The 25,031-nt window shown below is 41.4% G+C and overlaps 2 protein-coding genes across 22 annotated transcripts; one reads left to right on the top strand and one right to left on the bottom strand.

Annotated features, from left to right (window-relative positions):
• Positions 1–45: 45 nt before the first annotated feature.
• Positions 46–20,280, bottom strand: HNRNPK (heterogeneous nuclear ribonucleoprotein K). Of its 20 annotated transcripts, none has more exons than XM_075079621.1 (17): positions 20,156–20,279; positions 17,491–17,569; positions 17,307–17,386; positions 16,312–16,409; positions 14,812–14,868; positions 13,293–13,336; positions 12,325–12,397; positions 11,616–11,729; positions 10,499–10,627; positions 9,701–10,008; positions 9,302–9,356; positions 5,621–5,671; positions 4,334–4,405; positions 2,822–2,843; positions 2,662–2,744; positions 2,045–2,214; positions 46–1,260 (listed from the first exon to the last, which is right to left on the bottom strand). In XM_075079621.1, exons 3-17 carry the CDS (start codon positions 17,353–17,355, stop codon positions 1,227–1,229), a joined length of 1,359 nt encoding a protein of 452 aa, XP_074935722.1. In that variant the 5' UTR covers positions 17,356–17,386; positions 17,491–17,569; positions 20,156–20,279; the 3' UTR covers positions 46–1,226. The 20 variants fall into 20 exon arrangements, with proteins under 20 accessions (XP_074935722.1, XP_074935725.1, XP_074935723.1 ...); XM_075079624.1 differs by having other exon boundaries at positions 46–1,199; XM_075079622.1 differs by lacking the exon at positions 20,156–20,279 and adding an exon at positions 19,870–19,985.
• On the top strand, positions 20,057–25,031 carry RMI1 (RecQ mediated genome instability 1). Of its 2 annotated transcripts, none has more exons than XM_075079613.1 (2): positions 20,057–20,145; positions 22,497–25,031. In XM_075079613.1, the coding sequence occupies exon 2, from the start codon at positions 22,525–22,527 to the stop codon at positions 24,406–24,408; it is 1,884 nt and encodes a 627-aa protein (XP_074935714.1). In that variant the 5' UTR covers positions 20,057–20,145; positions 22,497–22,524; the 3' UTR covers positions 24,409–25,031. The 2 variants fall into 2 exon arrangements, with proteins under 2 accessions (XP_074935714.1, XP_074935716.1); XM_075079615.1 differs by lacking the exon at positions 20,057–20,145 and adding an exon at positions 20,287–20,447.

Below are 25,031 nucleotides of genomic sequence, written 5' to 3'. Positions count from 1 at the left end.
AACCCCCTCTTAGTCTGGACCCATCATATCCATACAAGCAACTCCTGCATTTTCAAATTTGTTTTTATTCAGGAAGTGGATTAGAACTTGTAAACTATAAATACAAATGCCAAGGTATTACATGATATATCCAGAGGCTTTATATTTTTTTAATTTCTCACAAATAATTCCTATGAAATTCAACATACAACAGGGAAACCAAACAAGTTTAAGTTTTGCGTACAATGAAAAACAGTTACAGAGTTAGATACCATCGATTTGCCAATTTATAGGAACGTCTACCTCATACAAATAAAAGCTCAGAAAACAACTATAGGTCATTCAGTAATGGTACAGCAACTGTCATTTCTAACAGAGTTATCTGCATTAAGCAAGCTGTCTAAAACCAGGTGTACTTTACCACTGTTTACTCAGTGACACCAAAGTTTTTTAAATATTTTATTTATATACTGTCACCAATATATGTGCTGCAGAGGGCCAAACACTTGCAAAAATGTCAAGTTTTACACAACATTTGCATGAATGTTTTTGCATTTTTTCCCAAACAGCAAAGCAGAGTCATTGTGGAAACAATTTAGTTCGTTAAAAAACCCTACCTAATTCCATCTATGTCAAAGCAGAAGATCAAGCTTAACAGGACCTTTCATTTATGCATTGTCTTGGGGGAGGGGGGGAACAGGTGTATCCATTTTGATACTACCTTATGTATATCTGAAGAAAAATGACCACCAAGAATAGGTTCATTGAATTTATTTGAAAATCATTCGTTCCCTGAAAAAGAGCATTACATTCTGCACACTGCTCTTAAAGGATGCCAAGGACACATGGACTAGCCGTATTCTCTCCCCTTGAAAAACAGTGTAGGTCAAGCGAGGTGTTCACAACAATTACAGAAAAACATTACAATTTCCCACCACCAACGAACAAAAATAAAATTCACTCTCTCTGCTGCTGCTTCAAAATTTCAGTGTTAGCCTCATGCGCCTTTCCCCCCCACCCAAGTATTTGTAAGGTACTAAAACATTACATCTGGTGGACAGCAAAGATTCCACTACACCTCAAATGCAGAACACCTATGAAGCAGAGGAATGTTGGCTTTTTAAACAGAAGCAGATTTAAAAAAAAAAAAAAAAAAAGGGTGCAGGACTCCTTCAGTTCTTCACTAGTCTTAGAAAAACTTTCCAGAATACTGCTTCACACTATAAAAAAGAAAAAATAATCTTGCATTAGAATCCTTCAACATCTGCATACTGCTTCACACTATAAAAGAAAAAGAAAAAAGCATGTATTAGAATGATGGACCATACATCTTACATCAACATTCACAATGACATTCTTAGAGCAGATTAAATTACAAATTCCTAAGACATTTAAAAATAAATAATTTTAAAATATTAATGGCTAATAATTATAGGTGTATCAATGTATTAGGCATATTTAAATATTAGTGATCTAAAGCCAAATATTTGTGTTAAAACATTAAAATCTGCTATGAGAGCCAACGTGTTAGTAAAGCAAACCTAAGCAAATTAAACCTGAAGCTGTTAGTATTTGGCAGAAAAGACAAAGTAATGTCAGCAAGGTGTGAAATGCTGCATAACAGCACCAAATCGGTTTCAACTTGTCCTGTAGAGGCATGATCTGTGCCATATGGCAGACTGTGATTTGTTGTCAATTTAGTTATCTAAAAACAACAAAATCACTAGTCTTCCACACAGAACTAGACCAACATCCACTGATATCTTCTATATTTTCTACAGGCTCTATATAATTTATTACAAGTAGTTTTTTTGCAGCAGTTTTCACCAGAGAAATGAGAGGACTGCTTGGTTAAGGCATCTTCCAGCAAGATTAGTTTTGAGGGTGTCTTCGTTATAATTAGAATAGAAAAAAGAAGAGAATCAAGGCAGAACTACCACTGAAGAAGTTAGGTTCAAGTAGTTACAACCTGCCTTCTAAAAACTCTACCACAGAGAAGAACAGCTTTAGAATGTACAAGTCAGGTTAAAATTGACAGTAGGGACAACATTACACTTCAACTTGCCTGTTCTGCAGTAAATACTGTGCATTTTGTATCTGGTCCTGTGTTCCCGTAATAGTTATTATCCGATCTTCTGAGCCTTCTAATGGTTCATCAATTTTGATTGAAGCTCCTGACTCATGACGTATTTGTTTGATTCTCTGGCCTCCCTTTCCAATAATAGATCCTGCCAACTAGGGGAGAAAGCAAACATTCATTTCCTGACACAACTTTCTCTCTAAAAACAGCTACAGAAATCACAGCAGTGTTTGAGTAGCTTCCATAAGCTTAGTTTTTAGAGCTCCAACAGAAGCTTACTTCTTTACAGCCTGAAAACATCCCCTGCAATATTAATTGTATGAACACAGGTGGGATAAAACTGGGAGAACTAGCTGCTCATTTGCAAAAAACACACGACCTACTCAATATTAACAATTAATACAATTCTTTTTTATGTCTATAAAGTGAAGACAAAACAAACACCCGAAGAATTGACTTCTGGTGATTCAGAAAAACAACGTTAGAAGTCCTTATCAAGCACTCTAAATATTTCTGATTTACTTATCTAGTGTGAGACAAGGCTATGACATTTTTTTTTCTTAAGAGAAAACACAAGCTGAAAGCAAGTCAACTTTACTTACATCTTTGGGAATTGTTACTTGTGTTGTGATGATGGGTCCACCAAGGTCTCCATAGGAACCACGCCCCCCTGCGTAAGAATAGTCTGATTTAAACGTATGCATCAAGCCCTTCAATAACTACATAATGAAGTACATGTAAAGAGTCTATATAAAGACTTACCATATCCAGAACCACCCTCAAACTGTAAGAGAAAGAAAAAACCACACCTTAAAACAGTGAATAGCCGTACTTCATTAACGTATTTTTATCTTAAGTATCATATTGTTAACTCCTAACCTATTTGATGCAAAAACCTCAACCCCCAACTTTGCTATAAATTCAGCAGTGTTGTGCCATCAAAGGCATCCTGAGTTGGAGGGCAGACCGAGAAACAAAAGGGTGGGTGGGGGAAAATCTCATCAACCTCTTAACCTGCCCTGTCAAAACCTCTAGGAGCAAGCCATGAAGTGGCATAAAGCATCCAGCCATACCTGTTTACCAAGCAGTCTCACTAACTCAGCTGCTGGTAGACAGCTCTTGATGCTGACATACTCCTGCCCCTTGGTCTAAACTAACATTCAAATGAAAAGATCAAAGGACAGCCTTATTAATGCTACTAATACAGTTCAGGAAAATACTCCAGCCTCCAGTTTTAGCACAAAATGTTTACCTGGTGACTGTCAATTGTCCTACTTTATCTACATCTTCAGGGAAAAAAAACCCAAAGCTCTAAAAGTAGCTCTATAACTTGTCTCTCGATTCCAACTGCATCTTTGTACGTTGGAACAGATTTCTCATGACATGAGTTACTCCTGTTAAAGTCACCATATACCAAATCCAAATCACTGCAATGAGCATTCCTGGCCTCTTTTTTGTTTTTATTATTTGTAGACCAGTATTTGACATCAAGTGCTTCATTTCCTTTAATGACTTCCAGGTGCACAGGACCCCATTTTTATACTTTCCTATAGAAGCAGAGAATAAATACGCACGCTTCTCCAGAATTCAGCTTCTGGGAGAGTCCTGGGGTGGCCTCTGTGAGAAGAAGCCAGGGGCTGCCCCTGTTCCGGACAAAGCCAGTCAGTTCTAGCCAACACCAATATAGACCCAGTGCTGCTTAAAGCCGAGATCATCGGCAAAGCTGGTGGCACATCTCTGGTAACATTTAAGAAAGTGTAAAACACCACCAGCGTGCACCGGCTGTGGTTGTGAGAGATGAGCAAGGGGGGAAAAAAGCTAGAGAAACAACCCTGCAGACACCACAGTGAAGGAGGGGGAAGAGGTGCTCCAGACACTGTAACAGAGATTCTCCTGCAGCCCATGGAGAGAACCAGTCTGGAGCTGATACCCGTACTGTGGCCTGTGGAGGATCCTATGCCAGGAGCAGGCAGACAGGCCATGAAGGAAGCTGTGGCCTGCGGAGAGCACAGGCAGGTGCAAGCGCCTGGCAGGACATGTGGCCTGTAGGTGGGGAGATCCACACTGGAGCGGTCTGTTCCTGAAGGACTGTGCCCCAGGAAGACAACCCAGGTTGGACCAAGTTCTTGGAAGAACTGCAGTCCATTGGAAGCACCCACATTAGGACAGTTTATTAACTACTGTGTCCCATGAGAAGGACACCACACTGGAGCAGGGGAACAGTGTGAGGAGGAAGAAACAGAGACAAAGTATGATGAACTGACTGCAACTCACCATTCCCCATCCCCCTGTACCACTCATGGCAGGGGAAGTAGAACAGTAGGGAATGAAGGAGTGAAGTTGAGCCTGGGAAGAAGTGAAGGGTGGGGGAAAGGTGGTTTTAGTCTTCCTCTTTTTTTCTCACCATGCTGCTCTATATTTAAGTGGCAATAAATTAATCTTCCCCAAGTCAACTCTGTTTTGCCCATGATGGTAATTAGTAAGCGTCTCCCTGTCTTCATCTGAGTCACAAGCTTTTCCACCTTGTTTTCTCCTCTCATCCTGCTGAGGAGGAGTGAGAGAGCAGCTGGGTGGGCACATGGCAGCCAACCAAGTTCAACCAACCACAACTACTTCTCCCAAAATACTATTTACCAGCCACCTTTTTAGACAGCCAAAATGGAAGCTACTCAGACCAAAGAGCTGAGCTTATCCTGTCTCTACACAGCCTATACTGTGTAACCATGTTACTTAGCAATACAGATTGTAATACAACCTAACAGAGCTTGTAGTGGAGTCCAAAATACAATGGAATGAAGGACTCTGTTTAAGGCTATTCAGAGGCTGATCAGAGCAGCATACTCCATACACACAGACATATTTGTGTTGATATTTGCCACAGGATCCCTTTTTCCACTAATCTGTTTTAAAGAACAATCCTTTCCTTGATCAATTCTGCCTCCCCAGACCATAGGACAGCAAATGAACTTGACAGCAGATGAGTTGAGTAATTACATTTGCTGTGTTATGTAAGCTAAGAACGATCCTTTAATATTTGGCAGCACTTTGCCATCTTCTAGACAGCATGAACACCTGACAAAGCCCATAACTTCCCTTTCCAAAACCTATTTGATCAAATGGTATATTTTCAAATACATTGCTAAGTAAAGCATAATTTATCCACAAGTACAGGTAAGAAGCTACTTTCAATATTTGCTGTTTGAAATATGAAGAATATTATGAAGTGAATACAAAATATATATCCTAAATGCATGCATCTACAGCGCATCAGTTATGGAAAAAGCTACTATTTACAGCATGAAAAAGGAGTGTAAAGGAGGCAGAAAGAGGCACAGAAAAGCTCCTCTCTTCTGGCTATGCTGCTGCATACTTCCACATTTCTATTAACTACCTGCTGGCACAGGAGATACTATTAAGTCAAACTGCTAATAAACTCTGAGTCAGGAGGACAGCTTTATGATTTTCAATAGGTGCAAGTTACCACTCAAGATCAAGAAATTCCCATTATCACTTAACTTGTTCAACAGAAGAGTTTTCAAAAAAAAGGCTGAGCACACTCACCAGCTCTGGTGGCTGCATGTCATCACAGGCATCCACATGACACTGCATCATCTTCCAGACACAACATAATAGGAAAAAGAGAGGAAAGAAATCTAAATTAAGGCCATGTTATGCAGACTTATGGCTAGCTTGGGAAGAAACACATACTGGTACAGAGAAACATTTATATTACAACAAAGACTTAAACTATGTGATTTAGACCACTTTTAAGATTCTGTGTCTTTCAATTTCACTTTGGGGGAACTGCAAGTGGTTACACTCACTTATGCCTACTTATGTGGTGTAAATAGATTTTTTCCTCTAACAAAGAAGGTCAGAAAGCTAATGGCAGAGCAAAGCTTAAACAAGCTTTTCTTTTAGATGGCCTTCAAGTGCCATGCGTTAGAAAAATCTTTTATTTCTGCTATGCATTAGAAAAAGAAGGCTTAGTAAGGTTGAAACAAGTAACTGTCAGTGATTGTATTTATGCCAACAGCAGGTCAAGCAGGAAGGGCACTGCTTCTCATGTTCTACCAACTCATTTCCATATATCTCATATAGCCAAATAACTAGGCTAACAATCTACTGCTGCCTAACTGTATTAGAAATCTAATAATGTTTAAAACCTGTGATACGTAGCATTTCTTTTTTTCAGAATTCTACAGTTTCAGCAATTGATGTTTGTGCACTCTAGAAACAGCTTCTCACCCAGGATATCTTAACATATAAAACAATATTCTACGGCACAGACTTATTTGTAGTAGTGACTACTGGTACTAGAATAGAAACCAGATGACACACTGGCTGGCTAAAGGAAAGAGCTTAACTTTTACATCTAATGAAAGAGAATGTATGTGGTCCTAACTCATGTTATTTTTTTATAATAATCTTCCCTCTTTAACAGTGACCAAGGACAGTGAAATTTCGTTACTTTCTTCCGCATCTGCATGGATAAATAGAATTATATATTCTTGCTTTACTGATTTTTTACATGCTTGTTAACGTCACATCTCTAACATGAAGAATGTTTTGTATTTTAAGTGTATATGCCTTTGTTCAAGTGTTCATACAGCAAAACGCACGTATGTACACATATGTAAGTTAGAAAAGATCAATAACTAGGAAGCACTTGAAGGGGCAAAGCACATTAGAAGTCTGGGATACTGGACTCTGAAGAGACAGTCCATTTAACAGGAGCCATTCTGATTTAAGTCTCTATTAACTGAGATTTTAAAGTGTTTGGTACTTAGAAAATTTTTAGTACCTCATCAGTTAGTTAAAGAAGAGGTGAGGGGATAAAATGACTTTATATGCTTGTCCACTTTATTTTCCACCCCTCTCACTGGTAGCTGTGTGTGTTTATGTATCCGAAAGACCTCTGAGGATGAGGGTGTTAAAGAAATACATTCAGGTTTTCTTCACAGGCATTTCTTTTGGATTAGTTACACACTGAAATATGTAGCTCTTAACAGAGAAACAATGTAAGACTGTCCTTCAGGAAGAAGCTTCAGACCACAGATTATAAACCATATGAACTCTTACCAGCAGTGCATAGTTAAACTACAACGGTAAGCCAAGCTAACAGACAAGTATCTCATGAAGTGGGTGACTCTGCATAGGCAAGGGGAATTAACCTATCTTTTAAAATTGAAATGGGTTTTTCTCATCTCGGCATTTACAAGGCTGTCACTACTGTCGTATCTCTGGAATTCCAGAAAATTCATAGTTCAGCATCCAATTTTAAAGGTCCTGAACTACTCAGTCTTTCTGCCTTTAGTGGAAAAGAGAACTGGCAAAAAAACAAACCCAAACAAACAAAAACTAAAACACACCCCCAAAAAAACCCCAACCAATACATTCAACATTATACGACTGAGATGTTCATCTGAGAAAAGCATCTGTTCTTGCCTTTTACTGCAACTGTGTAAAATGGAATTTATGTGGAGGACTACTACTGCTCTCTCAGAGCAGCCTTTCCCATGCATTACCTAGTTCACAAACCACGATGACATTGGTTTACTCTATTTTACATATTTTGCTAGAGAATGGTTTCTGTATGAAACAAGGGTACCCTAAGATGACCTTACATCTCTGGCATGACACAACCCACATGAAGACTTCCTATGTGCTTATACAATTTAGGATACTAGGATCATGGTTAACTAAAACCAGAGCAGTCAACAAAAGCTATTTAATTTCTGTTTGAGCAGTCCTCATTTTAACCAGGCTATGAAACTTGGTCATAAAGGAGCCAAAGCCATGAGCAGCTTTCACTGTGAACAGGAAAAATTGCTTTTTGGAATTAGAAACATGAACAGAGATGATTCTACTTACTTGTAGAAACTCATGTTGGAAAGCAAAGGTAAACCTGACAGAAGTCAGGCTAAGCAGTGGCCAAAATGGATTTTCTGTTCTAGCTGGAATGGAATAAAAGTAGACCACACTACTGCCCAAGAGTTAAACTAAGTAAGACTGTGCTCAACCAGATACCCAAAGAAGGGCAAGTTGCTCAGTTTATATGCTCTAGCACTGGCTTCATTAGCTGCAAATATAAGAACACAAAAACTGAGCTTTGAACACATGTAAATACAAATAAGGAATCTTGGAAGTATACTTCAATTCTTCCAGTTTAAGAGGTACAGTTACCATGGGTAACACACTTTTATAACTGCGTGCAAATCCTTCCTTTTACTATTTCTACTAAGTACATGACATTCTTGCAATATACACTTCCAGTAACTCTTACTCCCAAGAAGGAAGAAACATGTAAATCCCATTTAGGGAGCCCATGTCACTGCTGTTCTCCGCTCCTTCCTCTTCCACTGATTTTAAGTGGGGGACACGCTTGTCTCACCTGTCATCTTAAAGGTGGCAAACAAACCCAGAGGAGAAAAGATGACTGATACTATAGGTATTTACCTCCCAGACACATATGATTTCTCTTCCCGGGGAAGAGGACTCTAGCGCAACAGCAGATGTCTGCTGGAAGTTGCATTTCAGAATATAATGTGGAAGAATATCTTTAAGCCTTTTCTTAAGCTTCCATAGAAGAAAATTTTTTTTTCTTCAGCAAGTATTAGAATTAATATGGTTTCATGTACCTAATTTAATTTAGTATTCAACTTAGCAGCGGTCCTTGCTCCAAAACATTTAGAATTATAGTGCATTTTTTGCACAGAGAAACCAGCAAATAGGCAATTCTTTAAAGATCAAACACTTTCCAGATCAACTAGAGCTCTTCATAGATACTATTCTATAACCTGTATTACTCTATCTGTACTCATATTTTCCAACAGTAGCATTAAGAATGCTTTTATTAAAAGAATTTAAGAGAAAGTTGTCTGATGTGTTTTCTTTATCTGAAAAGCCTACCAATTCCTATTTCTGTCACCCTGATTAAAAAAAATCTAAGACAGTCAGTGCAAAAAAACCTGCAGGGTAGAGCACGGTCAAACTTCCCGTATCATTTTTAATGGCAGGGAGGAAAGAAGGAAAACAGATCATGTCTCAGATACCACTTACACACAAAACACTCCTCCCACAGGAGGGGACCATTTGTACGGACAGCACATTTTGGTTGTTATCATCAGAAAACCATGCATGTACCACACTTAGGTGCTTCTGTTCAGCAGCAGTATCTTTTAACAGTCAGCATGCTAAGTGTGCTTACAAAACAGAAGAAGGCAAATTTCGAACTCATACCATGCCATCATAACGGTCTCCTGGTCTGCCCCTTCGGTCATAGGACATAAGATCTCTAAAATGAAAAAAGCAGCAGCACGTGAATTGCATTATAAAATAGTTTCTGATTGAATTTAAATTTTCACACTTGTGGTTCACATGCAACTTAATTTCACATTACTCTAGCCAAGCAGTGAATGACTTAGAAGTTTCAGAACTACTGACTATAGCCCTGGGAGATTACTACAGTGCAGCAAATAATTAAATTCCAGTACATTTTGAAATAATCTGGTTTAATACACTCAGTCCTGCATAATCACTACCAACATGAAGGGCAGGAAAAACACTGGAAAGCCGAACATGATTCAGAAGACTGTACACAATGTGAGTTTTGTATAATTTATTTATGCAACAACTCACCCGCCACGAGGAGGTGGTGGAGGAGGAAGAGGAAGGTTACGAGCTCTGCTGCCACCTCTACCACCACGACCTGGTGGAGGTGGTGGAGGTCCTCTGCGAGGGCTCATATCATCATAATCTCTTCTCGATGGAGGCATTGGTCGTCCACCACGACCAGGGGGCATTCGATCAAAACCTCCTCTTCCACGCATCGGAAAGCCTACTGGACGTCCCCTTCTATCATCAAACATCATTGTGAAGCCACCATAGTCATAAGTTTCATCATAGAAATTGGGATCGTAAGGCTGGGCCCGTCCTTTAATTGGAGACTAAAACAAAGAACCCCCCCCAACCCAATCAGGACTATTACAATTGGCATATTTAATTAAATAAATACATTTAACAAACAAATATGAATTTATGCATTTGGAACATGTTCTCAATTTCATAACGCTAGTAAGAAAGGAGGAGATGGTGATGTGTTTCCTGTGAACTTAACTATGATAGAGAAACTGCTGTTACTTATCAATAACATAAACCAAACAAATTTTGTCTTGCTTCCTCTTCGATTCTTGCATCTTATTAAGATATGCAAATAATGAATAAAGGCCCACTAGCATCAAAAACTGCTTCCCTCCCCCATAAGGTGCACCCCAATTCTAGAAAACAGAAAGCTTCCAAAGGTGGTAACAGTCATTTTGTTACTAGGGAAGTAGGAGGCACTGAATCCAAAATAGAAACTGAAAGAAACCGTTTTTCACCCAGATGATCCCCAACATTCATGAATGCCAACGAAAGAATAAGTTTAATAAACATTACCTCAGAGATAAGATCCAAGATAATTTTGATACATTCAACAACTCTATCAGGTTTTCCACCAATAAGCACCACTCTGTCAGTAGAATGAGGACAACACTCTTGGAAGAGCTTAATGGTGGTCTGAGTGTTCTGTTGAAGAAAAAAGAAATCCAGGATTGTCCAATACAAGTACTTTAAACTTTATAAACTCATTAGAACATTTTTAAGAAACAATCCAAAACACAGTTAAATTCCCAGCTATTTTAAGTGCATGCTTGCTTCTGAGTTCTCACAGCAAATTTAAGTGGTTTTTTTTGTTTGGTTTTGGTGTTTTTTTTAAATCTGTGCCAATATAGTTCCATTTCCTCCTCTTTCAATTATCTTGTCTACACCATTATTTAGTTAAATACTAGCAAAAGGACCACCTATCCATTGCAAGTTTGCGGGTTATACTAACCAGGACACAGGAAAACATGCTTTGAATGCAGGACAGTGATATTGCTAGGGTTATGTCTAGTTATCTTGCCTTTCTTAACTGTGCAAACAGGTATCAGCTTGTACCTGAACTGATCTGAAATTGCCTCTAACAAAGGACAGAAAACAGGTGTTTTCCATTCACAGAGACCCTTAGCTTATTAAAACCTCATTCCTTCACTGAAAAAATACAGTCTTCTAGAAAGTAGATTTTAAAAAATACAGTAATAAAGCCCTTTTAGAGTAATATTCAGACATCCCTTGAATTATCACTGTAAGTTTGTGCAGATACATTTACTCTAACCCATTTTGCACGTCCAACCACACAAATTAATCTAGTCTATGCAGCAGTTCATTCTAGGAGTGGAAAGTGCCATTTTAGTAGAGGGGGAAAAAAATCCTTTCTTTAAAAAGATTACTGTACCACAAATATTGCTCAGAAGCTTGACTATAAGTCCTGTAGGCTTTATAACCAACAACTTTACTTCTGAGGGTTTGCAAGAAAAGTTGCAACTCACAGATCAACCTCAAAGCATTGGAATCATGTATGCAGTATGTTCTGAAGGAATTACTGCACAGAAGATACATTTGCCCCTTACGAACACAAACACTGAAGTTGTTTATTGAACAAAACCCAAATCTCAGACCAACAGGAAACAAGTACCTCTCTGAGTTCTTTAATTTTAGCACCCTTGACACCAATAATTCCTCCTGCCAAACTCTGATGAATAAGAAGTCTTAATTCACAGTCGAAGTCACTGCCTTTGTAGTGTTGATACTGTAAGACAGACGCATATAAGGAAAAGAATAAAATATTATTCTTTACATGAAAGTATGTTAACAAAAATTTAAAATATTTGGGGTTTTAGTAGGTTTTTTCCTCCAAACACAATGGTATGACTTCATTTCTTGCTGAAATGTAATCCTCTATCTCCTTTGATGGGATCACAACTATCTGAGCACCTCACCTCAATATAAACTGATGCCAAATCAGTTTGCCTTGTTTATTACATTACATTGCATAACCTTCTACAAAGATTTAAGAATATAACAAACAGTGCAACATTCTTACTTACAAAGTCAATGCAGGATACAAGTTACAACTGCTTCAAAATTGGGACGAAACAAGTCAGGAGGCAAGTATTTGGAAAGGGGGAGGCTGTTCAAAATGTTAAATTTAACGAGTGACTGACTCTGTCCTCTACCAAAAAAAAAGCCAACATATAGCTCGACAGCTATAACCCTTCTTTAAAATGCTTTCATTATTTATTTTCTGATTTCCTGTATTTAAAAAGCAGCAAATCATCTAGAACCATCTAACTTCAAAAGCTGATCTTTTACCTCTAGAAAGAAACAAACATTAAGAGACATACCTCTTCTAAAGTAGGGATAATCTTCTTCAAGATTTCTCCAATTGTCTCGATGTCTGCGCTTATACTCAAGATGCTGTTGGAGGCCATAACGCCAGACGATATGGAGAAGGTGGAAAAGAAGAAGTAAAGTTTTTCATCATCTTACATAAAATTCTAAAGAGATTTACTACACAGAAGAGCTTACAATAAATATTCCCCATTTAAAGTAAACCTCTTTGCTCAATTTACAACACATGCATCTTTGTTTATGCCCAATATATATGCATGATAAATTTAAGATTAGGTAGGTCTTGCAGAGAGAGAGAAAGAAAGACAGAATGGGCTTTTGGAAGGGCTCAGATTAAGTGGGCAAGAAATTGACGCAGAACTGAAAGCAGAAGTGAATATTCGTGTTCCCCGCCACCACTAATTTAGGACACCCTCGCTATTACATTGGTAAAACTGGCACACCTTCTCATAGAAGAAGTGGGGATATGCAAGTGGTGAACATCATATCTGGAGTAAGTTTATGAGACCAGTTAGAAATCAGATTACTAATGGGCTCTCCAAGAAAACAAATACAAATGCAAGACAAAAAAAAGACAAAACAAATGAGAAGTGAAGGGAAGTGAACCAGAGTTAGCATTTCATCAGAAATAATTATGAACAGGTAATGTTGAAGGGAGCAAGGCGGGCCACAAAGACAGAGCGAGAGACTATTTTGAAACAATTTGATTTACAATGCAGCAAATATGCAACACTTGAAGCTGTGCTCCTTCCATTGAAATAAAATTAGTGGATTGTTTGGGTGGGCAACTCACGTAAAAGTTCAGTGACAAAAAGACTTAATGGGGAAAATAAGACAGAAAACTTGAAAAAAACAATACACCGTCTATAAGGGGATACTATTTAATTATATCAAAGGCAGGTAATAAAATACATTTCTCTCTTTCTAATCAGGCAGTGAGGCATAAACTGTTGGGACATACCGCTCGGGGCCACTGCTGTCTGGGACTGAAACACTGGCATTGTACTGCATTGGTCATTGGCGTTCGTGGATGTTGGCATTGGGCATGGGTATTCAATCGGAAGTTGTCAAGTATGGTACCCGTTTGGCAACGAGCACATTTTTGGGCATAGCCAACCAGGGTTTTCACATGGGCGTTCAGGGGCGGATGGGCCAACGTCATGGTGGGCAACGCAGGGGCAAGTCGATCCAGTACATGGGCAACGGAGATATATGGCCAAAAAAACAAGGAGAGGGAAAAGGGGGAAAAGCAATAAATTTTAATTTAATACAAACTATACTCATTACTCTCAATTAATGAAACAAGCTTAAGTTGTTCTGAAGACTAACACAATAACGGATTGCTACACCGACTGTGGCTTAACAGTATGGACCTTAAAAATGAGTCACTTGATCTGACTAAACTACTTTTTACTTTTAACATAGTAGCAGGCTGGCTCATGAGGGTAGACACAAAACCTGTCGAGACTGATATTAGTAGAACTTCGGGCAAATCGGGAAAGTTAGTTTTCCAGACCAATGTAAATTATCTGGACTTTGGTGACGTATTTATTTACTGGAAAAAAAAACCCAAAAGGAAAAAAACACCCTAAAAAAACCAACTAGATGCCAAAGTTAGTGAGCATATGTATGATTCCTGACCACTTCAACTTAAACCTCCATTCTAGTTGCGGTAGTTTATGAACTTAGTTGGAACTGATTTGTAATGATATATTGCCAAATCTTGTGTTGAACAGCGCCTTGATCAGAAAAACTGTTGAAATTGTAGCTGATGTTAAGTACAGGAGTGTAAACAAAAGGAATTTAAGAAGCACTGCCAAGTTTTATAAATACACAACATTAAGGCTAAGCATGTGTCTAATCACAAGAGTCAACCCACTGTAAGATGTAGATAGGCAAGTAAGTCATGACCATTTAAAAATGCTTCCAAGTAACAGAAGAGTGTTCTTTTACTGTTTTATACTCATATTTAAATCAAGCAACCTTAACAATTAATGCTTTTGTGCTTCATGTGCAAGCTGTTATAGAACAGATGGGTCATTCTGTTTTGTTTGCTTCTTTAAAGGAAGTTAAAGAATTCCACTATCACTGGGTTAAGCCAGCCACCTGGAGTGGTTTCAGTAGTACTATAATTGAGTCACACATATGGGAAATGGTACAATTAAGGGTTTTAAGCTTTGTCAATATTTCTAATTAGGATGTTAATTCACTTGAAGTGTGTAATTTAGTGGAATCCTATTCAAAAGCGAAGAGATTTAGAATAAACCTCTTCCGCCACATGAGTCAAGCTGGGTTTTAATTACAGCAGAAATTGAAGAACCAAGTTACCTACTCTAACAATCACTACATATGGCTTGTAACTACACTGTTGATGTCTAGAGTTGAATTGCTCCCATTTCTAGAAATGCACGCAATCAAGCTTTCGAGGTAGTGCTCTGAAAGAATTGGTGTTAGATTAGTTCAAACTCATATATACTCACGTCTGTACGAAGTGCCTTAATATTTTTGCCACCTTTTCCAATCACTGCTCCAGCATTCTGGAAAATAGTTTTCAGAAGTTATGTTACGCCAAGACTGCACAGACTATGTTTTTGAACGCAAGATCAAGAATGGTAGATCTATTTTTGCATTACCATTACCCTGTTAGCCTAGGAGGTGGGGGCAGGCAGGCACTGCTTTTCAAAGACTTAAATCAAATTGAAACAAACTGGTATAGTTTGTCCATGGTAAAAATGACCAACAGCTTTTGCCACTGACCTTTGGAAAGATACGGATATTCAGTTTTGCAACTAATACTTAAATTCCAAATAGGAAGTTTCTAGGCAATTCTGCCTGGTTAAAGCAATCTCAGAGACTATAGCTCTCAAAAAATACACTGTATGAACATAAAGTTTGTCAATGGTTTCCCTAATTTATTTGATCAACTTTTGTTTTCCTAGTTTTGATGGGGTGGGGTGTGTAGTTTTGTTTGGGTTTTTTGGGAGGGGAAAGTTGTTTTTCAAGGAATATATTTGCAAATTCCATTTTTGCAAGCCAAACATTTCTCGATAATTTCAAGTGCTTATTTTGTTATCTGTTACTTGGGCTGCCTTCTCAGAGCAGTCTATTTGGAAAAAGGTTAAAGCCGACGTTAACAGCCAACAACTTCAAGTTTCTATCATCAACAGGAATAAACTGGCAGGTAGTCCAGAACAGTAACTGCAAAACTATATTTTTACCAGGTTATTTCAAGGATTACATGCAAAAGCATTGCTTTTACTACACAGATCATACATTAGCATGCAAAACACTTTACAGTACCCCACGTAACTTGACAATTGGTCAGAAATACCACCCATGGTTAAGGGAACATTCCCCCAAGCCAACACAAAAGACTGAAACACTTTAGAAAGGACAAATCATCTGTACAACTGGAAACACCACAGGAAATTCACACATAGCAATTTTACTTGTAACTATTTACATTTCTCAACGAAACCACTGCAATTTGTGATGCATTATTCCCATATTTCTTCCTGTTGATATATTTGAATAAGTTTAATATATCTGTTTGGGCGTATTACTAAAATCCTAAGCAAGTTCTTGTCTCGCCCCTCATATTTAATTTACAATCACTAGCTGATCATTCGTTTCTAAACGGCTTCCTTTCCAGAGACTAACAGTCATTTCCCTCAAAATAACAACCTTTCACTCAAATATAAGAACACCTTACAATTTCTATTCTTTTTTTTTCAGAAAGTACATCTTTTAAAAATAACTGTATTAGTCTGTAGGGACTTACCCTTTAAAAGAACCACTGAAGATAATTCCATCACAATCCACTTTTACTCCCATTCACCCACATCTTAAATTATTCCGGATAAGGTATCTCGAATTAAATAAAGTACATACTCTTTCTAAACATATATCCCAACATACACTTGGTCACTACTGTCATGAGCCAATGCTATAAGCAAAACCAGTAAAATGAAAAAGCATACTTTGCTCTGAAGCAGGATGCGCAACTCAACCATCTCATCCGTGTTGCGAGATCTTTTGAAGGCCTGCTCTTCCTCCATATCTTCTGCAGGACGTTTGCCTGTAGAGAGGTCCATAGGGGGGAAACACAAACACTTATTTAACTTTCTAAGTCATAATAAGCTAGAACACTTGCCAAATTTATGCTCTGTATTCTTAACACATTCTCTCCTATTAGCACAACGCTAATTACTGATGCCTACTCTGAGCAGCCATAGCACGGAAACAGGTCCTTACTTAACAGCTTCCATGTCAATTAACTACTGAAAATCCATTTTTAAAAAAATCTAAGAACTGTGGTTTAAATGAGAATGTTGCACACAGCCAGTGAGAAATTCATGACACGCTGTTTGATGTGGTGCAGCATCACCCACACAGTATTTACTTATAATTTACAATCAGGAAAAATCTTTTCGGCAAAAAGCTCAAATGTAGTTTGTCCAGCACAGAAATACTGGTAGAATAGCAGTAAAGTAGCACTTCAAACGCTGTTTGGAAAAAACTGGCATGAATTAAAAACACTAATGCCCTAGCTTCCTCACTAATGATGTCCAAGAATTTTTTCATGAAGCTCTTTACAGGTATTTCACCCAAGTTTACTGCATGTAAAAACTGCGATAAACAGAATGCAATTAATGGATATGCCTCATAGTATTTTTATATATTTACGCTCTCCACAAGTAATGAATATTTAACCCTGAAATATTTTCAAATCTTTAGTCATAACTGTCAACCACCTACCTCATGTCTAAAACATCCCAACAGAAAGATTATGCATTTATGCTTCAAAAGCATATGTAATGATACAGTCTAATTAAAAATGAAAATATTTAATGCAGAATGCAAAAGTACTGCAGATACAAACATCTGATATAGTTAAAGCATTACAAAGTATCCAGAAACCCTGAAATTTAAGGAGTTTATTTTCTAAAGAGAAATACTCCTTTAAAAAATTTACCATTTGTCTCTGTGTTTGTAAAGGTCTCTTCCTGTTGTTCAGTCTCCATCTCCTTTTCTTCTTAGACAGGCAGGCAAAACCTGTTGAAGAAAAAAGAAGTTGGTACATCTAGTTTGTGAAATGGCAAACTGTAGATCGTACTAAAGAGAAAAAGCAAAAAGAAATGCCTGCTTCTAGAACTTACCACTATTATATATCCTTGCAGAGAACAACTCAAGTATCCTGGGCGGGATCAAAATCCAACAGCCTATTGCTTCAATAGCCTATAAAAACAGCATATATCAATCGTGACTTTGCTCACTTACAGCTCCAATTCTCACTACAGCCAAAACACAGAGGTTTGACCTGAGTTTTTGCTGCAAAGTTTCTTTTTAAAAGAGAAAGTATACCCAGGCCAAAACCACCCCTAAAGGTACATAGGACATAAGTCTGTAAACTCACAGATAAACAATTACTGTCTGAATTATAGCTTTTGGGCACATGGTAGTTTTAAATAACCATATTTACTGAAAATTATTTTCAGATCTTTAAAGCGAACACGCATCCAGCTCCTATTTTCAGGATGTTATAGGACACATGCCTTGAATTTACTTTTTAAGGACGCTACATAATGATCTACTCCTGTTGTTTAGTTCTAAACAATTTAAACTAAAAAAAGTCCTATTATGGTAATTGTCAGCATTAGTTTTATAAATTCTCTAGCAACATACTAGCAGACATTTTCGCATGCGTTCTACTCAAGGATGAACAAGAGACAAATTAGAACTTCTAGCCCCACTGAAAAAAAGCTTTCAGAAACGTCACCCTGCATAGTTATGTATAATCCTCTGCACCCACACAACCAAGAACGTCAAAAGCAGCTGAACTTCACTATGATTTTCTGAAATAGGTATCTTATTTGTGACCTGCTTTTGTTAAGTTAATCTCGGAATACTAGTAAGTCACATTAGAGTGAAGTCTGGACAAAAGAAATAATTTTGCAACTTATTCTCTTCAGAAGCATGCTTCTACAGACAACACAGCCAAACAATCATATCTGCCCCCTTGGATTTTATTTTTTCCACTGCCTCAACAAAGAGCCACTCATGGCAATATCCATGAAGGAGAGAAAAAAACCGCGGTGCGTTTAACTTTTTTAGCCATACTCTCAGCCAGCTCTTAATGTGTAACTGATGCCCTGTGTATACAGGCTAACAGCAGGCACTGCCTTCCCAACACACGCTGGTTTTCCCAGGCACTTAAAGCTAGCTAACGGGCACACGCAGGTTTAATGATACAGAAATCCCAGCCAGAGACTGCCAACACGCTGTTACGTGGGGGAGAGTTGGGAAGGGCCGGGTGCGTTTTTTACGCAGTTTAAACAGCCCTTTCGGACCCCGGCTACTCCACTGCCAACTACGCCAAGAATTTCAGGGCTGCGAGGAGCGAACTGCAATATGCTGCCCCAAGCTTATTTTCCCCTAGTCGCGCCTATTTACCCGCCTTGCCAGGCCTCCCCCAGGTGACCTCAGTCACCGCGCTCCGCTGGGAAAATGGAGTTCGCGGGATTCGCCCGGTGAACGCCATGTTTTTATAACCACCCGAGGGATAAAGCAGCCGCGAAAGGCGGGAGGCGGCACCAGCCACCACGAGCATAAGAGCTAGGAACCTCCGGCCCCGCTCCCTCTGGGGCCCCGCAGCAGCGGCTCCTCCCCGCGGGGCCCGGCTGGCCCCCGGTGCCCGCCCGCCCTCCGCGCCCCTTCCCTCCCGGCGGGGCGGGGGAGCAGAGGCGTTACATAACCCCCACCGCCCCGGCTTCGCCTCGCCTCCCCGCCGGCGACCAGCAGAAATGGCGGCCGCTGTAATGGCGCCTGCCCGCTGCTAGGCGGAGCCCGGAGCGGAAAAGCCGCCGCCACCACCACGCGGCCGCGGGGAGATTTACCCCCTCAGCCCAGGGAGACACAAAGGAGACGACCCGCGGGCCAAGCGCCGGCGCAGCCGGCGGAACGGGGCAGCCCCGCAGCCCGAGGGGGTCCCCGCCGCCGCCCCCGAAAGCAGCCTCCCGCCGTGGCCGAGAGCGCCATTCCCTCCGCCCGCCATCATTCCCGACAACTCGCCCCGGGCACAGAGTTATCAAGGGCGGGCGCAGGAAGGCGGCGGCGGCAGCCGTTTCCCCGCCCTCACAGCGCAACCCGCTAGGGCTGCCGGCCGCCCCCGCACCGCCGGGAGCCACGGTGGCCGGGCCACCGGGCGCAGGGACAGCGCCCGCACCGCTCGCCTTTCTCTCGGGCCGGGCGGGACCCCCGAACTGCCCCCAGCCGCCCTAGGGGCTGTCCTCAGCACCGGTTCCTCCAAGCAGCTCCCGGCCCATTCCGCCACACTCCCTGCCGAAGTGCGCGGCGGCCCCGAGGAACGGCGGCCGCCGGGGGCTGAGGCCCCGCCGCAGGGGACGCGCGGGCCTCTCGCACCGCTGTGTCACGCAGCAACGCCCGGAGGGGCACAGCCTGGCCCGTGTACCAGCGTGTCCTGTCCCCGTCGTCCCCCCCCCCCACAGCGCCCCCTCCTCGCCGCGGGCTGTGCGTACCTGCGCTCGCCGCCAGCCCCACCGCGTACAGGAGAAAAAAGCGAGCACCCCCACCGCCAACGCGCACGGCCGCTAGCGCCGCCACTCGATTGGCCCCGCCGCTTCTCCCCTGCGCGGCACCGCCGACGCCTCATTGGGTAAGGCCGCTGCCCATCAGGGCGCTGAGGCGGCAGCCCCCGCTCCGCCCCGCCCTCCGTGAGCGCCAGGCCGGGTAGGCCCGGCCAGCGGGAAGAGGACGGCGCTGCCCGCCCCGCACCGGCGCCCCACGGCCGATCGGTACCCTCACCTGCCCCTTGGGAGCCGCGGTGGACGGGTTGTAGGGTGGCAAAGAAGAGCGAGAGCGACTTCGGCCGAGGGAACAGAAAATGGCGTCTGTGAAACCCCCCGCCTTGTGCTCGCTGTCCGTCGCCGAGTGGGGTGTGGGAGGCAGGGCTCTCGCGATGCTTAAAAGCGCGCGCGACGCGCGCCTCCTATTGGCTGCTGAGGCGCGCGGGGTTTTTTGGGGGCCACGAGAGGAGCGCGGCCGCGCCCTCCTGATCCTTCCGATCCTGGTGCGGTGGATCGGGGTCGCCCCGCCGGTAAGTGCGGGTGAGGGTGAGGGGTCGGCCCATCCGAGGGGCTGCGGTGTGCGGCCTCCCCTCCCCTGCCCTCCCTTAGCGGCCGGCGGGGGCGGCAGGCTGGCGCTACGCTTGGGCTACGGAGCTGTCTTGTGAGTGGGGTAACTCTGGGGAGAGCACGGTGGCAGGGCGGGTTTTCTTCGCTGCAAGTTATAGCAGCAGAAAAACCCCAAACCTGGTGTTTCTTCACTACTACAGTGTTTCTTGTTGTGTGGCGCTCGGTAGGGAGGTTGAGCTCCTTGGTCATTCTTTCTAAGGCTTTAAGGGGTGAAACGTGATCCGGGCACAGTTAGGCAGCCCAATATGTCTTTGATGTATTTATCAATGACCTGGATGCAGGAGCTGAATGCACCATTAGCAAGTTTGCTGGTGATGCCAAACTGGGAGGTGCTGTTGACTCTCTTGAGGGGCAAGGGGCCTTGCAGAGTGATCTAGATAGATTGAAGCAATGAACAATCATCAATGGCATGAAATTTAACCACTGCAAATGCCGGATTCTGCACCTAGCATGGAGTAACACTGGGCACAAGTATGAACTGAGAGACAAATGCTGGAGAGCAGCCCTGCAGGAAGGGGTCTGGGGGTGCTGGTTGACAGCAGGCTCGGTATGAGTCAGCAGCGTGCCCTGGCAGCACAGAGGGCAAGCCACAACCTGGGGTGTATCAAGCACAACAGAGTCAAAAAAAGGTGATTATCCTGTGGTACTCAGCATTGGTACAGCCTCACCTTGAATACTGTGTGCAGTTCTGGGCCCCACAATTTGAGAAGGATGTGAAGGTCCTTGACTGTGTCCAGAGGAGGGCAACAAAGCTGGTGACAGGGCTGGAAGGCATGTCCTGTGAGGAGAGGCTGAGGACTCTGGGCTTGTCTAGTTTGGAGAAAAGGAGGCTGAGGGGTGACCTCACTGCTCCCCACAGCTTCCTGAGGAGGGAAGTGGAGAGGGAGGTGCTGATCTCTCCTGCCTGGGATCCAGCGACAGGCTGTATGGGAATGGTCCAAAGCTGCACCAGGGGATGTGTAGACTGGAAGCATTAGGAAGCATTTCTTTACCAAGAAGGTGGTCAAACACTGGAACAGGGTTCCTAGAGAGGTGGCCGATGCCCCATGGCTGTCAGTGTTTAAGAGGCAATTTGGACAATGCCCTTAGTAACATGCTCTAACTTCCGGCCAGCCCTAAATTGGCCAGGCAGTTGGACTAGATGATTGTTGTAGGTCCCTTCCAGCTGAACTATTCTATTCTGTTCTGTTCTATTCATGCATAACTACTTCCTAAACTAGCAAGAAGCTAGAGCTTATTAACCACTGCTCTTCCTGAGATGATGACTGCCAAGATTTAGTGCGATTGCAGCCAAACCCTGGACTGGGTCTCTAGATAACAATGATGTTTCAGGCTACTTTTCTGTTGTTGGGTACAAAGCTTTCATCCAATTGCCATGTAAAAGTCACCCTTGTGATAAAAGGGCAGATAAATCCCAGTGTGCTTCTGTTGAAGGTGGGGTCTCTTACCTCAACAGTGCTGACAATATGGGTGAATAACTTTTCAGGTCAATTTCTGAAGTAAACTGGTTATTAACAGCAGCACCCACAGAAATAAAACCAAAACAAATAGAGGACATGTATAGAACAACCTAATTCTGGTTTTGGGTTTTTTTCATCCATTTGCTTTCCACACATAACAAAAGGATTTCAGTTGTATGTTTATAATTAAATCAACAGAAAAGGAGAATTCACCAAGCAGGATTGCATGTGGAAGTCTCCATACTTTCCTGATACTCCATAAATGAGTGAAGTTTACATACTTTTTCTGCTGATTGAGACCTTAAGTATTGGAAATGCATGTCTATTTTTAGTATCTGTAGAAATGTTTTTAATTTGAATTGCCTCTATGTTGTCACTCTTAGAGTAGCAAAACTTTCAACTGAGAGCAAATTCTGTGTAACACAAGCAAGAGAATTGTTGTAACTTTAGCTGTTGTCAGAAGAGTAACTGTCTTTTTGGGTTTTGTTCTAGGGAATTCACTCTCTTAACTTAAAAGAATATGTCTACATCTAACATTGCAGCAAGAGTGGAAACCTGGCTTTCATCGACATGGCATGTTAAAGTTCCTTTGACATGGCTGGAAGCATGTATTAGTTGGATCCAGGAAGAAAATACTGGTAGTAATTTAAGTCAAGCTCAGATTAACAGGCAGGTATTTGAGCAATGGCTTCTTACGGATCTAAGAGATTTGGAATATCCCATTTTGCCTGACTGTATCTTAGATGCTCCCAAAGGAGAGTTGTCAGGCTTCTACTCCATACAGATTGATTCACTGGTTGATGTTAGCCAGCCAGCATATTCCCAGTTGCAGAAGCTGAGAGGGAAAAATACTGTAAATGAGGAAGTGACAGCCAGTACTCAGGCATTCCAGAAGCCCTGGGAAGCAAAGCCTACTCGAATGCTGATGCTGCAACTAACTGATGGGATACATCAAATTCAGGGCATGGAGTACCAACCAGTGTCTGTCCTCCACAGTAATCTTCCTCCTGGAACAAAAATCACTGTACAGGGTAATATTGCATATCGTCTTGGAGTCCTTCTTCTTAAACCAGAAAATGTGAAACTGTTGGGGGGTGAAGTGGATGCTCTTCTGGGGGAGTATTCTCAGGGAAGAGTCCTTGCTAGATTAATTGGAGGAACTGAAAGCCCTAATTCTGCTGGACAAGCTGGTCATGACCAAATTGTTTCAAGGCCTGTGGATGAATTAGAACAAAGTCTAGGCCCTTTGGATGAAGAGCTTTTAGCCAGTCTTGATGAAAATAATGAATTTACTTTAAACAACGCAGCATCTTTAGAAAGTGGATACTGCAGTAGGAGCAAAAATTTTAGTACAGCCTCAGGTTCACTGACTGCACACAATGGAAATGTTTTGCTGCAGGAATCTGGAAGTCTTTTGCTTCATTCAGATGAACAAGTTTCACCTCCCATAGAATATGGTGATGACTTTTTAAATGACTTTCCTGTAGAAGATGACTTTCTTCTGGAAGAAGAGATGGAAAGAGAGCTGGAAGAAGTGCTGCCAGTGGTCATGAATGGAAACATAGGTTTAATTACTGAGAGACTTCCACACCCATCTAGAAGCTGCTGCAATTCATCTTTAAATGGCACTTGTGAAAAAGTTGCTGTAAGTAAAAGAGATAAGCCTTTAGAAGCTACCAGCAAGCAAAAAACTTTCAGAAGAACCATATTTGATGGAGATAGAAATAGTATGAGTAGCTTTTCACAGCAGAATACCATCCATCAGACCTGCAGTTCTGCAGATATTTCATTGGAAAATCCTCCTGAAGAAAGGCAGAATGATACAGACCTAGATGAGAGCAGATGTAAATCCCAGCACACTTCTGGCAACAGGCTCTTAAATGATTATCCTGTATTTTTCTCAAAAACTGATCCAGAAGCAGATCAGAAGGGGCGTGATTTGCAGGTGTTGCCCTGCACAGCAGCAGAGGCGCACATGGATTTAGATTCTCCACCTTTTACATATATTTCCCTTCTCCTTGCAAAAAAAACAGAAACTGTTACAATTCTGAAAGTTAAGTGTTTTCTTGTTACTCTTACTGGAAGCCTCACAAGCAGCAACGGCTCCTGGAGTATAAAGGCAAAAATTTCTGATGGTTCAGCTTATCTTGAGGTAGATTTTGCTGATGATATTCTAACAAGTTTGCTTGGCTTTTCAGTGCCTGAAATGAATAGGCTGAAAAAGGATCCAGCTTCACATCTGAAGCTTAAGGATGGTTTAGAGAAATGTCAAAAACAACTGATAGATCTCTGTTGTTTGATGACTATAGAGTTTAATCCACTTCAGTCTAAAGCCACTGTATTAATTCTCCAGGATGCTGATGCAAGGCATCTAGAACAATTGAAGAAACGTTTGTACAAATAATGTGTGCAAACTTGCACACTGTGTATTAGAAAACATTTAAGTCAGATTTGCCATGAACGACTGTTGAAAGTTAAATTTTAAAGCTAAGTGGTATGTCTTTTATCAGGAAAAGTAATGGAAAAGTGAGAGGAGGAGATGACCTGTTGGAGCAAAATTAGCAGTTTGTTTTTTACGGTGACAGTACTGAAATAAGCCTTCAAATATTTCTGTCTTGATTTAAAATACTCATGTATCATTTTCATTCTGCAAAATCCTCCATGTCGTTGACAGGTGACCTGGAGCAGCAGAATTTGTCAGCAAATGGAAAACAATGAACAAACCGTCTTGTTATTTTACTTTTTCAGGAATTATTTACGTCATTTGTAAAAAGTAGCTATAGGAGGCTATCAGCCTTTGCTTGGAGGAAAGCAGTTGAGTAAACTTAAATAAAGAATTATTGTTTAAATGCAGTCTCTTCTGACTATGCCAACCTGAAAACTCAAATACATATTCAGTGTAGTAGAACCTGAAGGGTAGAGAAATGAAAGATTTTCTTCTAAATGTTCAGATGTGGGGAGAAGAAACCCCCAACCCTATACACAAATGAGATAAAAAGCTGTATATTTTAAAAAATAAATCAAAAA

The sequence above is a fragment of the Phalacrocorax aristotelis genome, chromosome Z, assembly GCF_949628215.1.
Source record: "Phalacrocorax aristotelis chromosome Z, bGulAri2.1, whole genome shotgun sequence".
Classification (NCBI taxonomy): domain Eukaryota; kingdom Metazoa; phylum Chordata; class Aves; order Suliformes; family Phalacrocoracidae; genus Phalacrocorax; species Phalacrocorax aristotelis.
This window is presented reverse-complemented; position numbering and strand designations above follow the sequence as displayed.

Excerpts from the sequence above, each read along its gene's own strand:
- RMI1 (XM_075079613.1), top strand. The coding sequence starts at position 22,525 with ATGTCTACATCTAACATTGCAGCAAGAGTGGAAACCTGGCTTTCATCG.
- HNRNPK (XM_075079616.1), bottom strand. The coding sequence starts at position 17,355 with ATGGAGACTGAACAACAGGAAGAGACCTTTACAAACACAGAGACAAAT. Across the intron at positions 14,869-16,311 it reads GCATCCTGCTTCAGAGCAAA|AATGCTGGAGCAGTGATTGG; the intron begins GTATGCTTTTTC and ends ACTATTTTCCAG. Across the intron at positions 10,628-11,615 it reads AAATTAAAGAACTCAGAGAG|AACACTCAGACCACCATTAA; the intron begins GTACTTGTTTCC and ends TTTCTTCAACAG.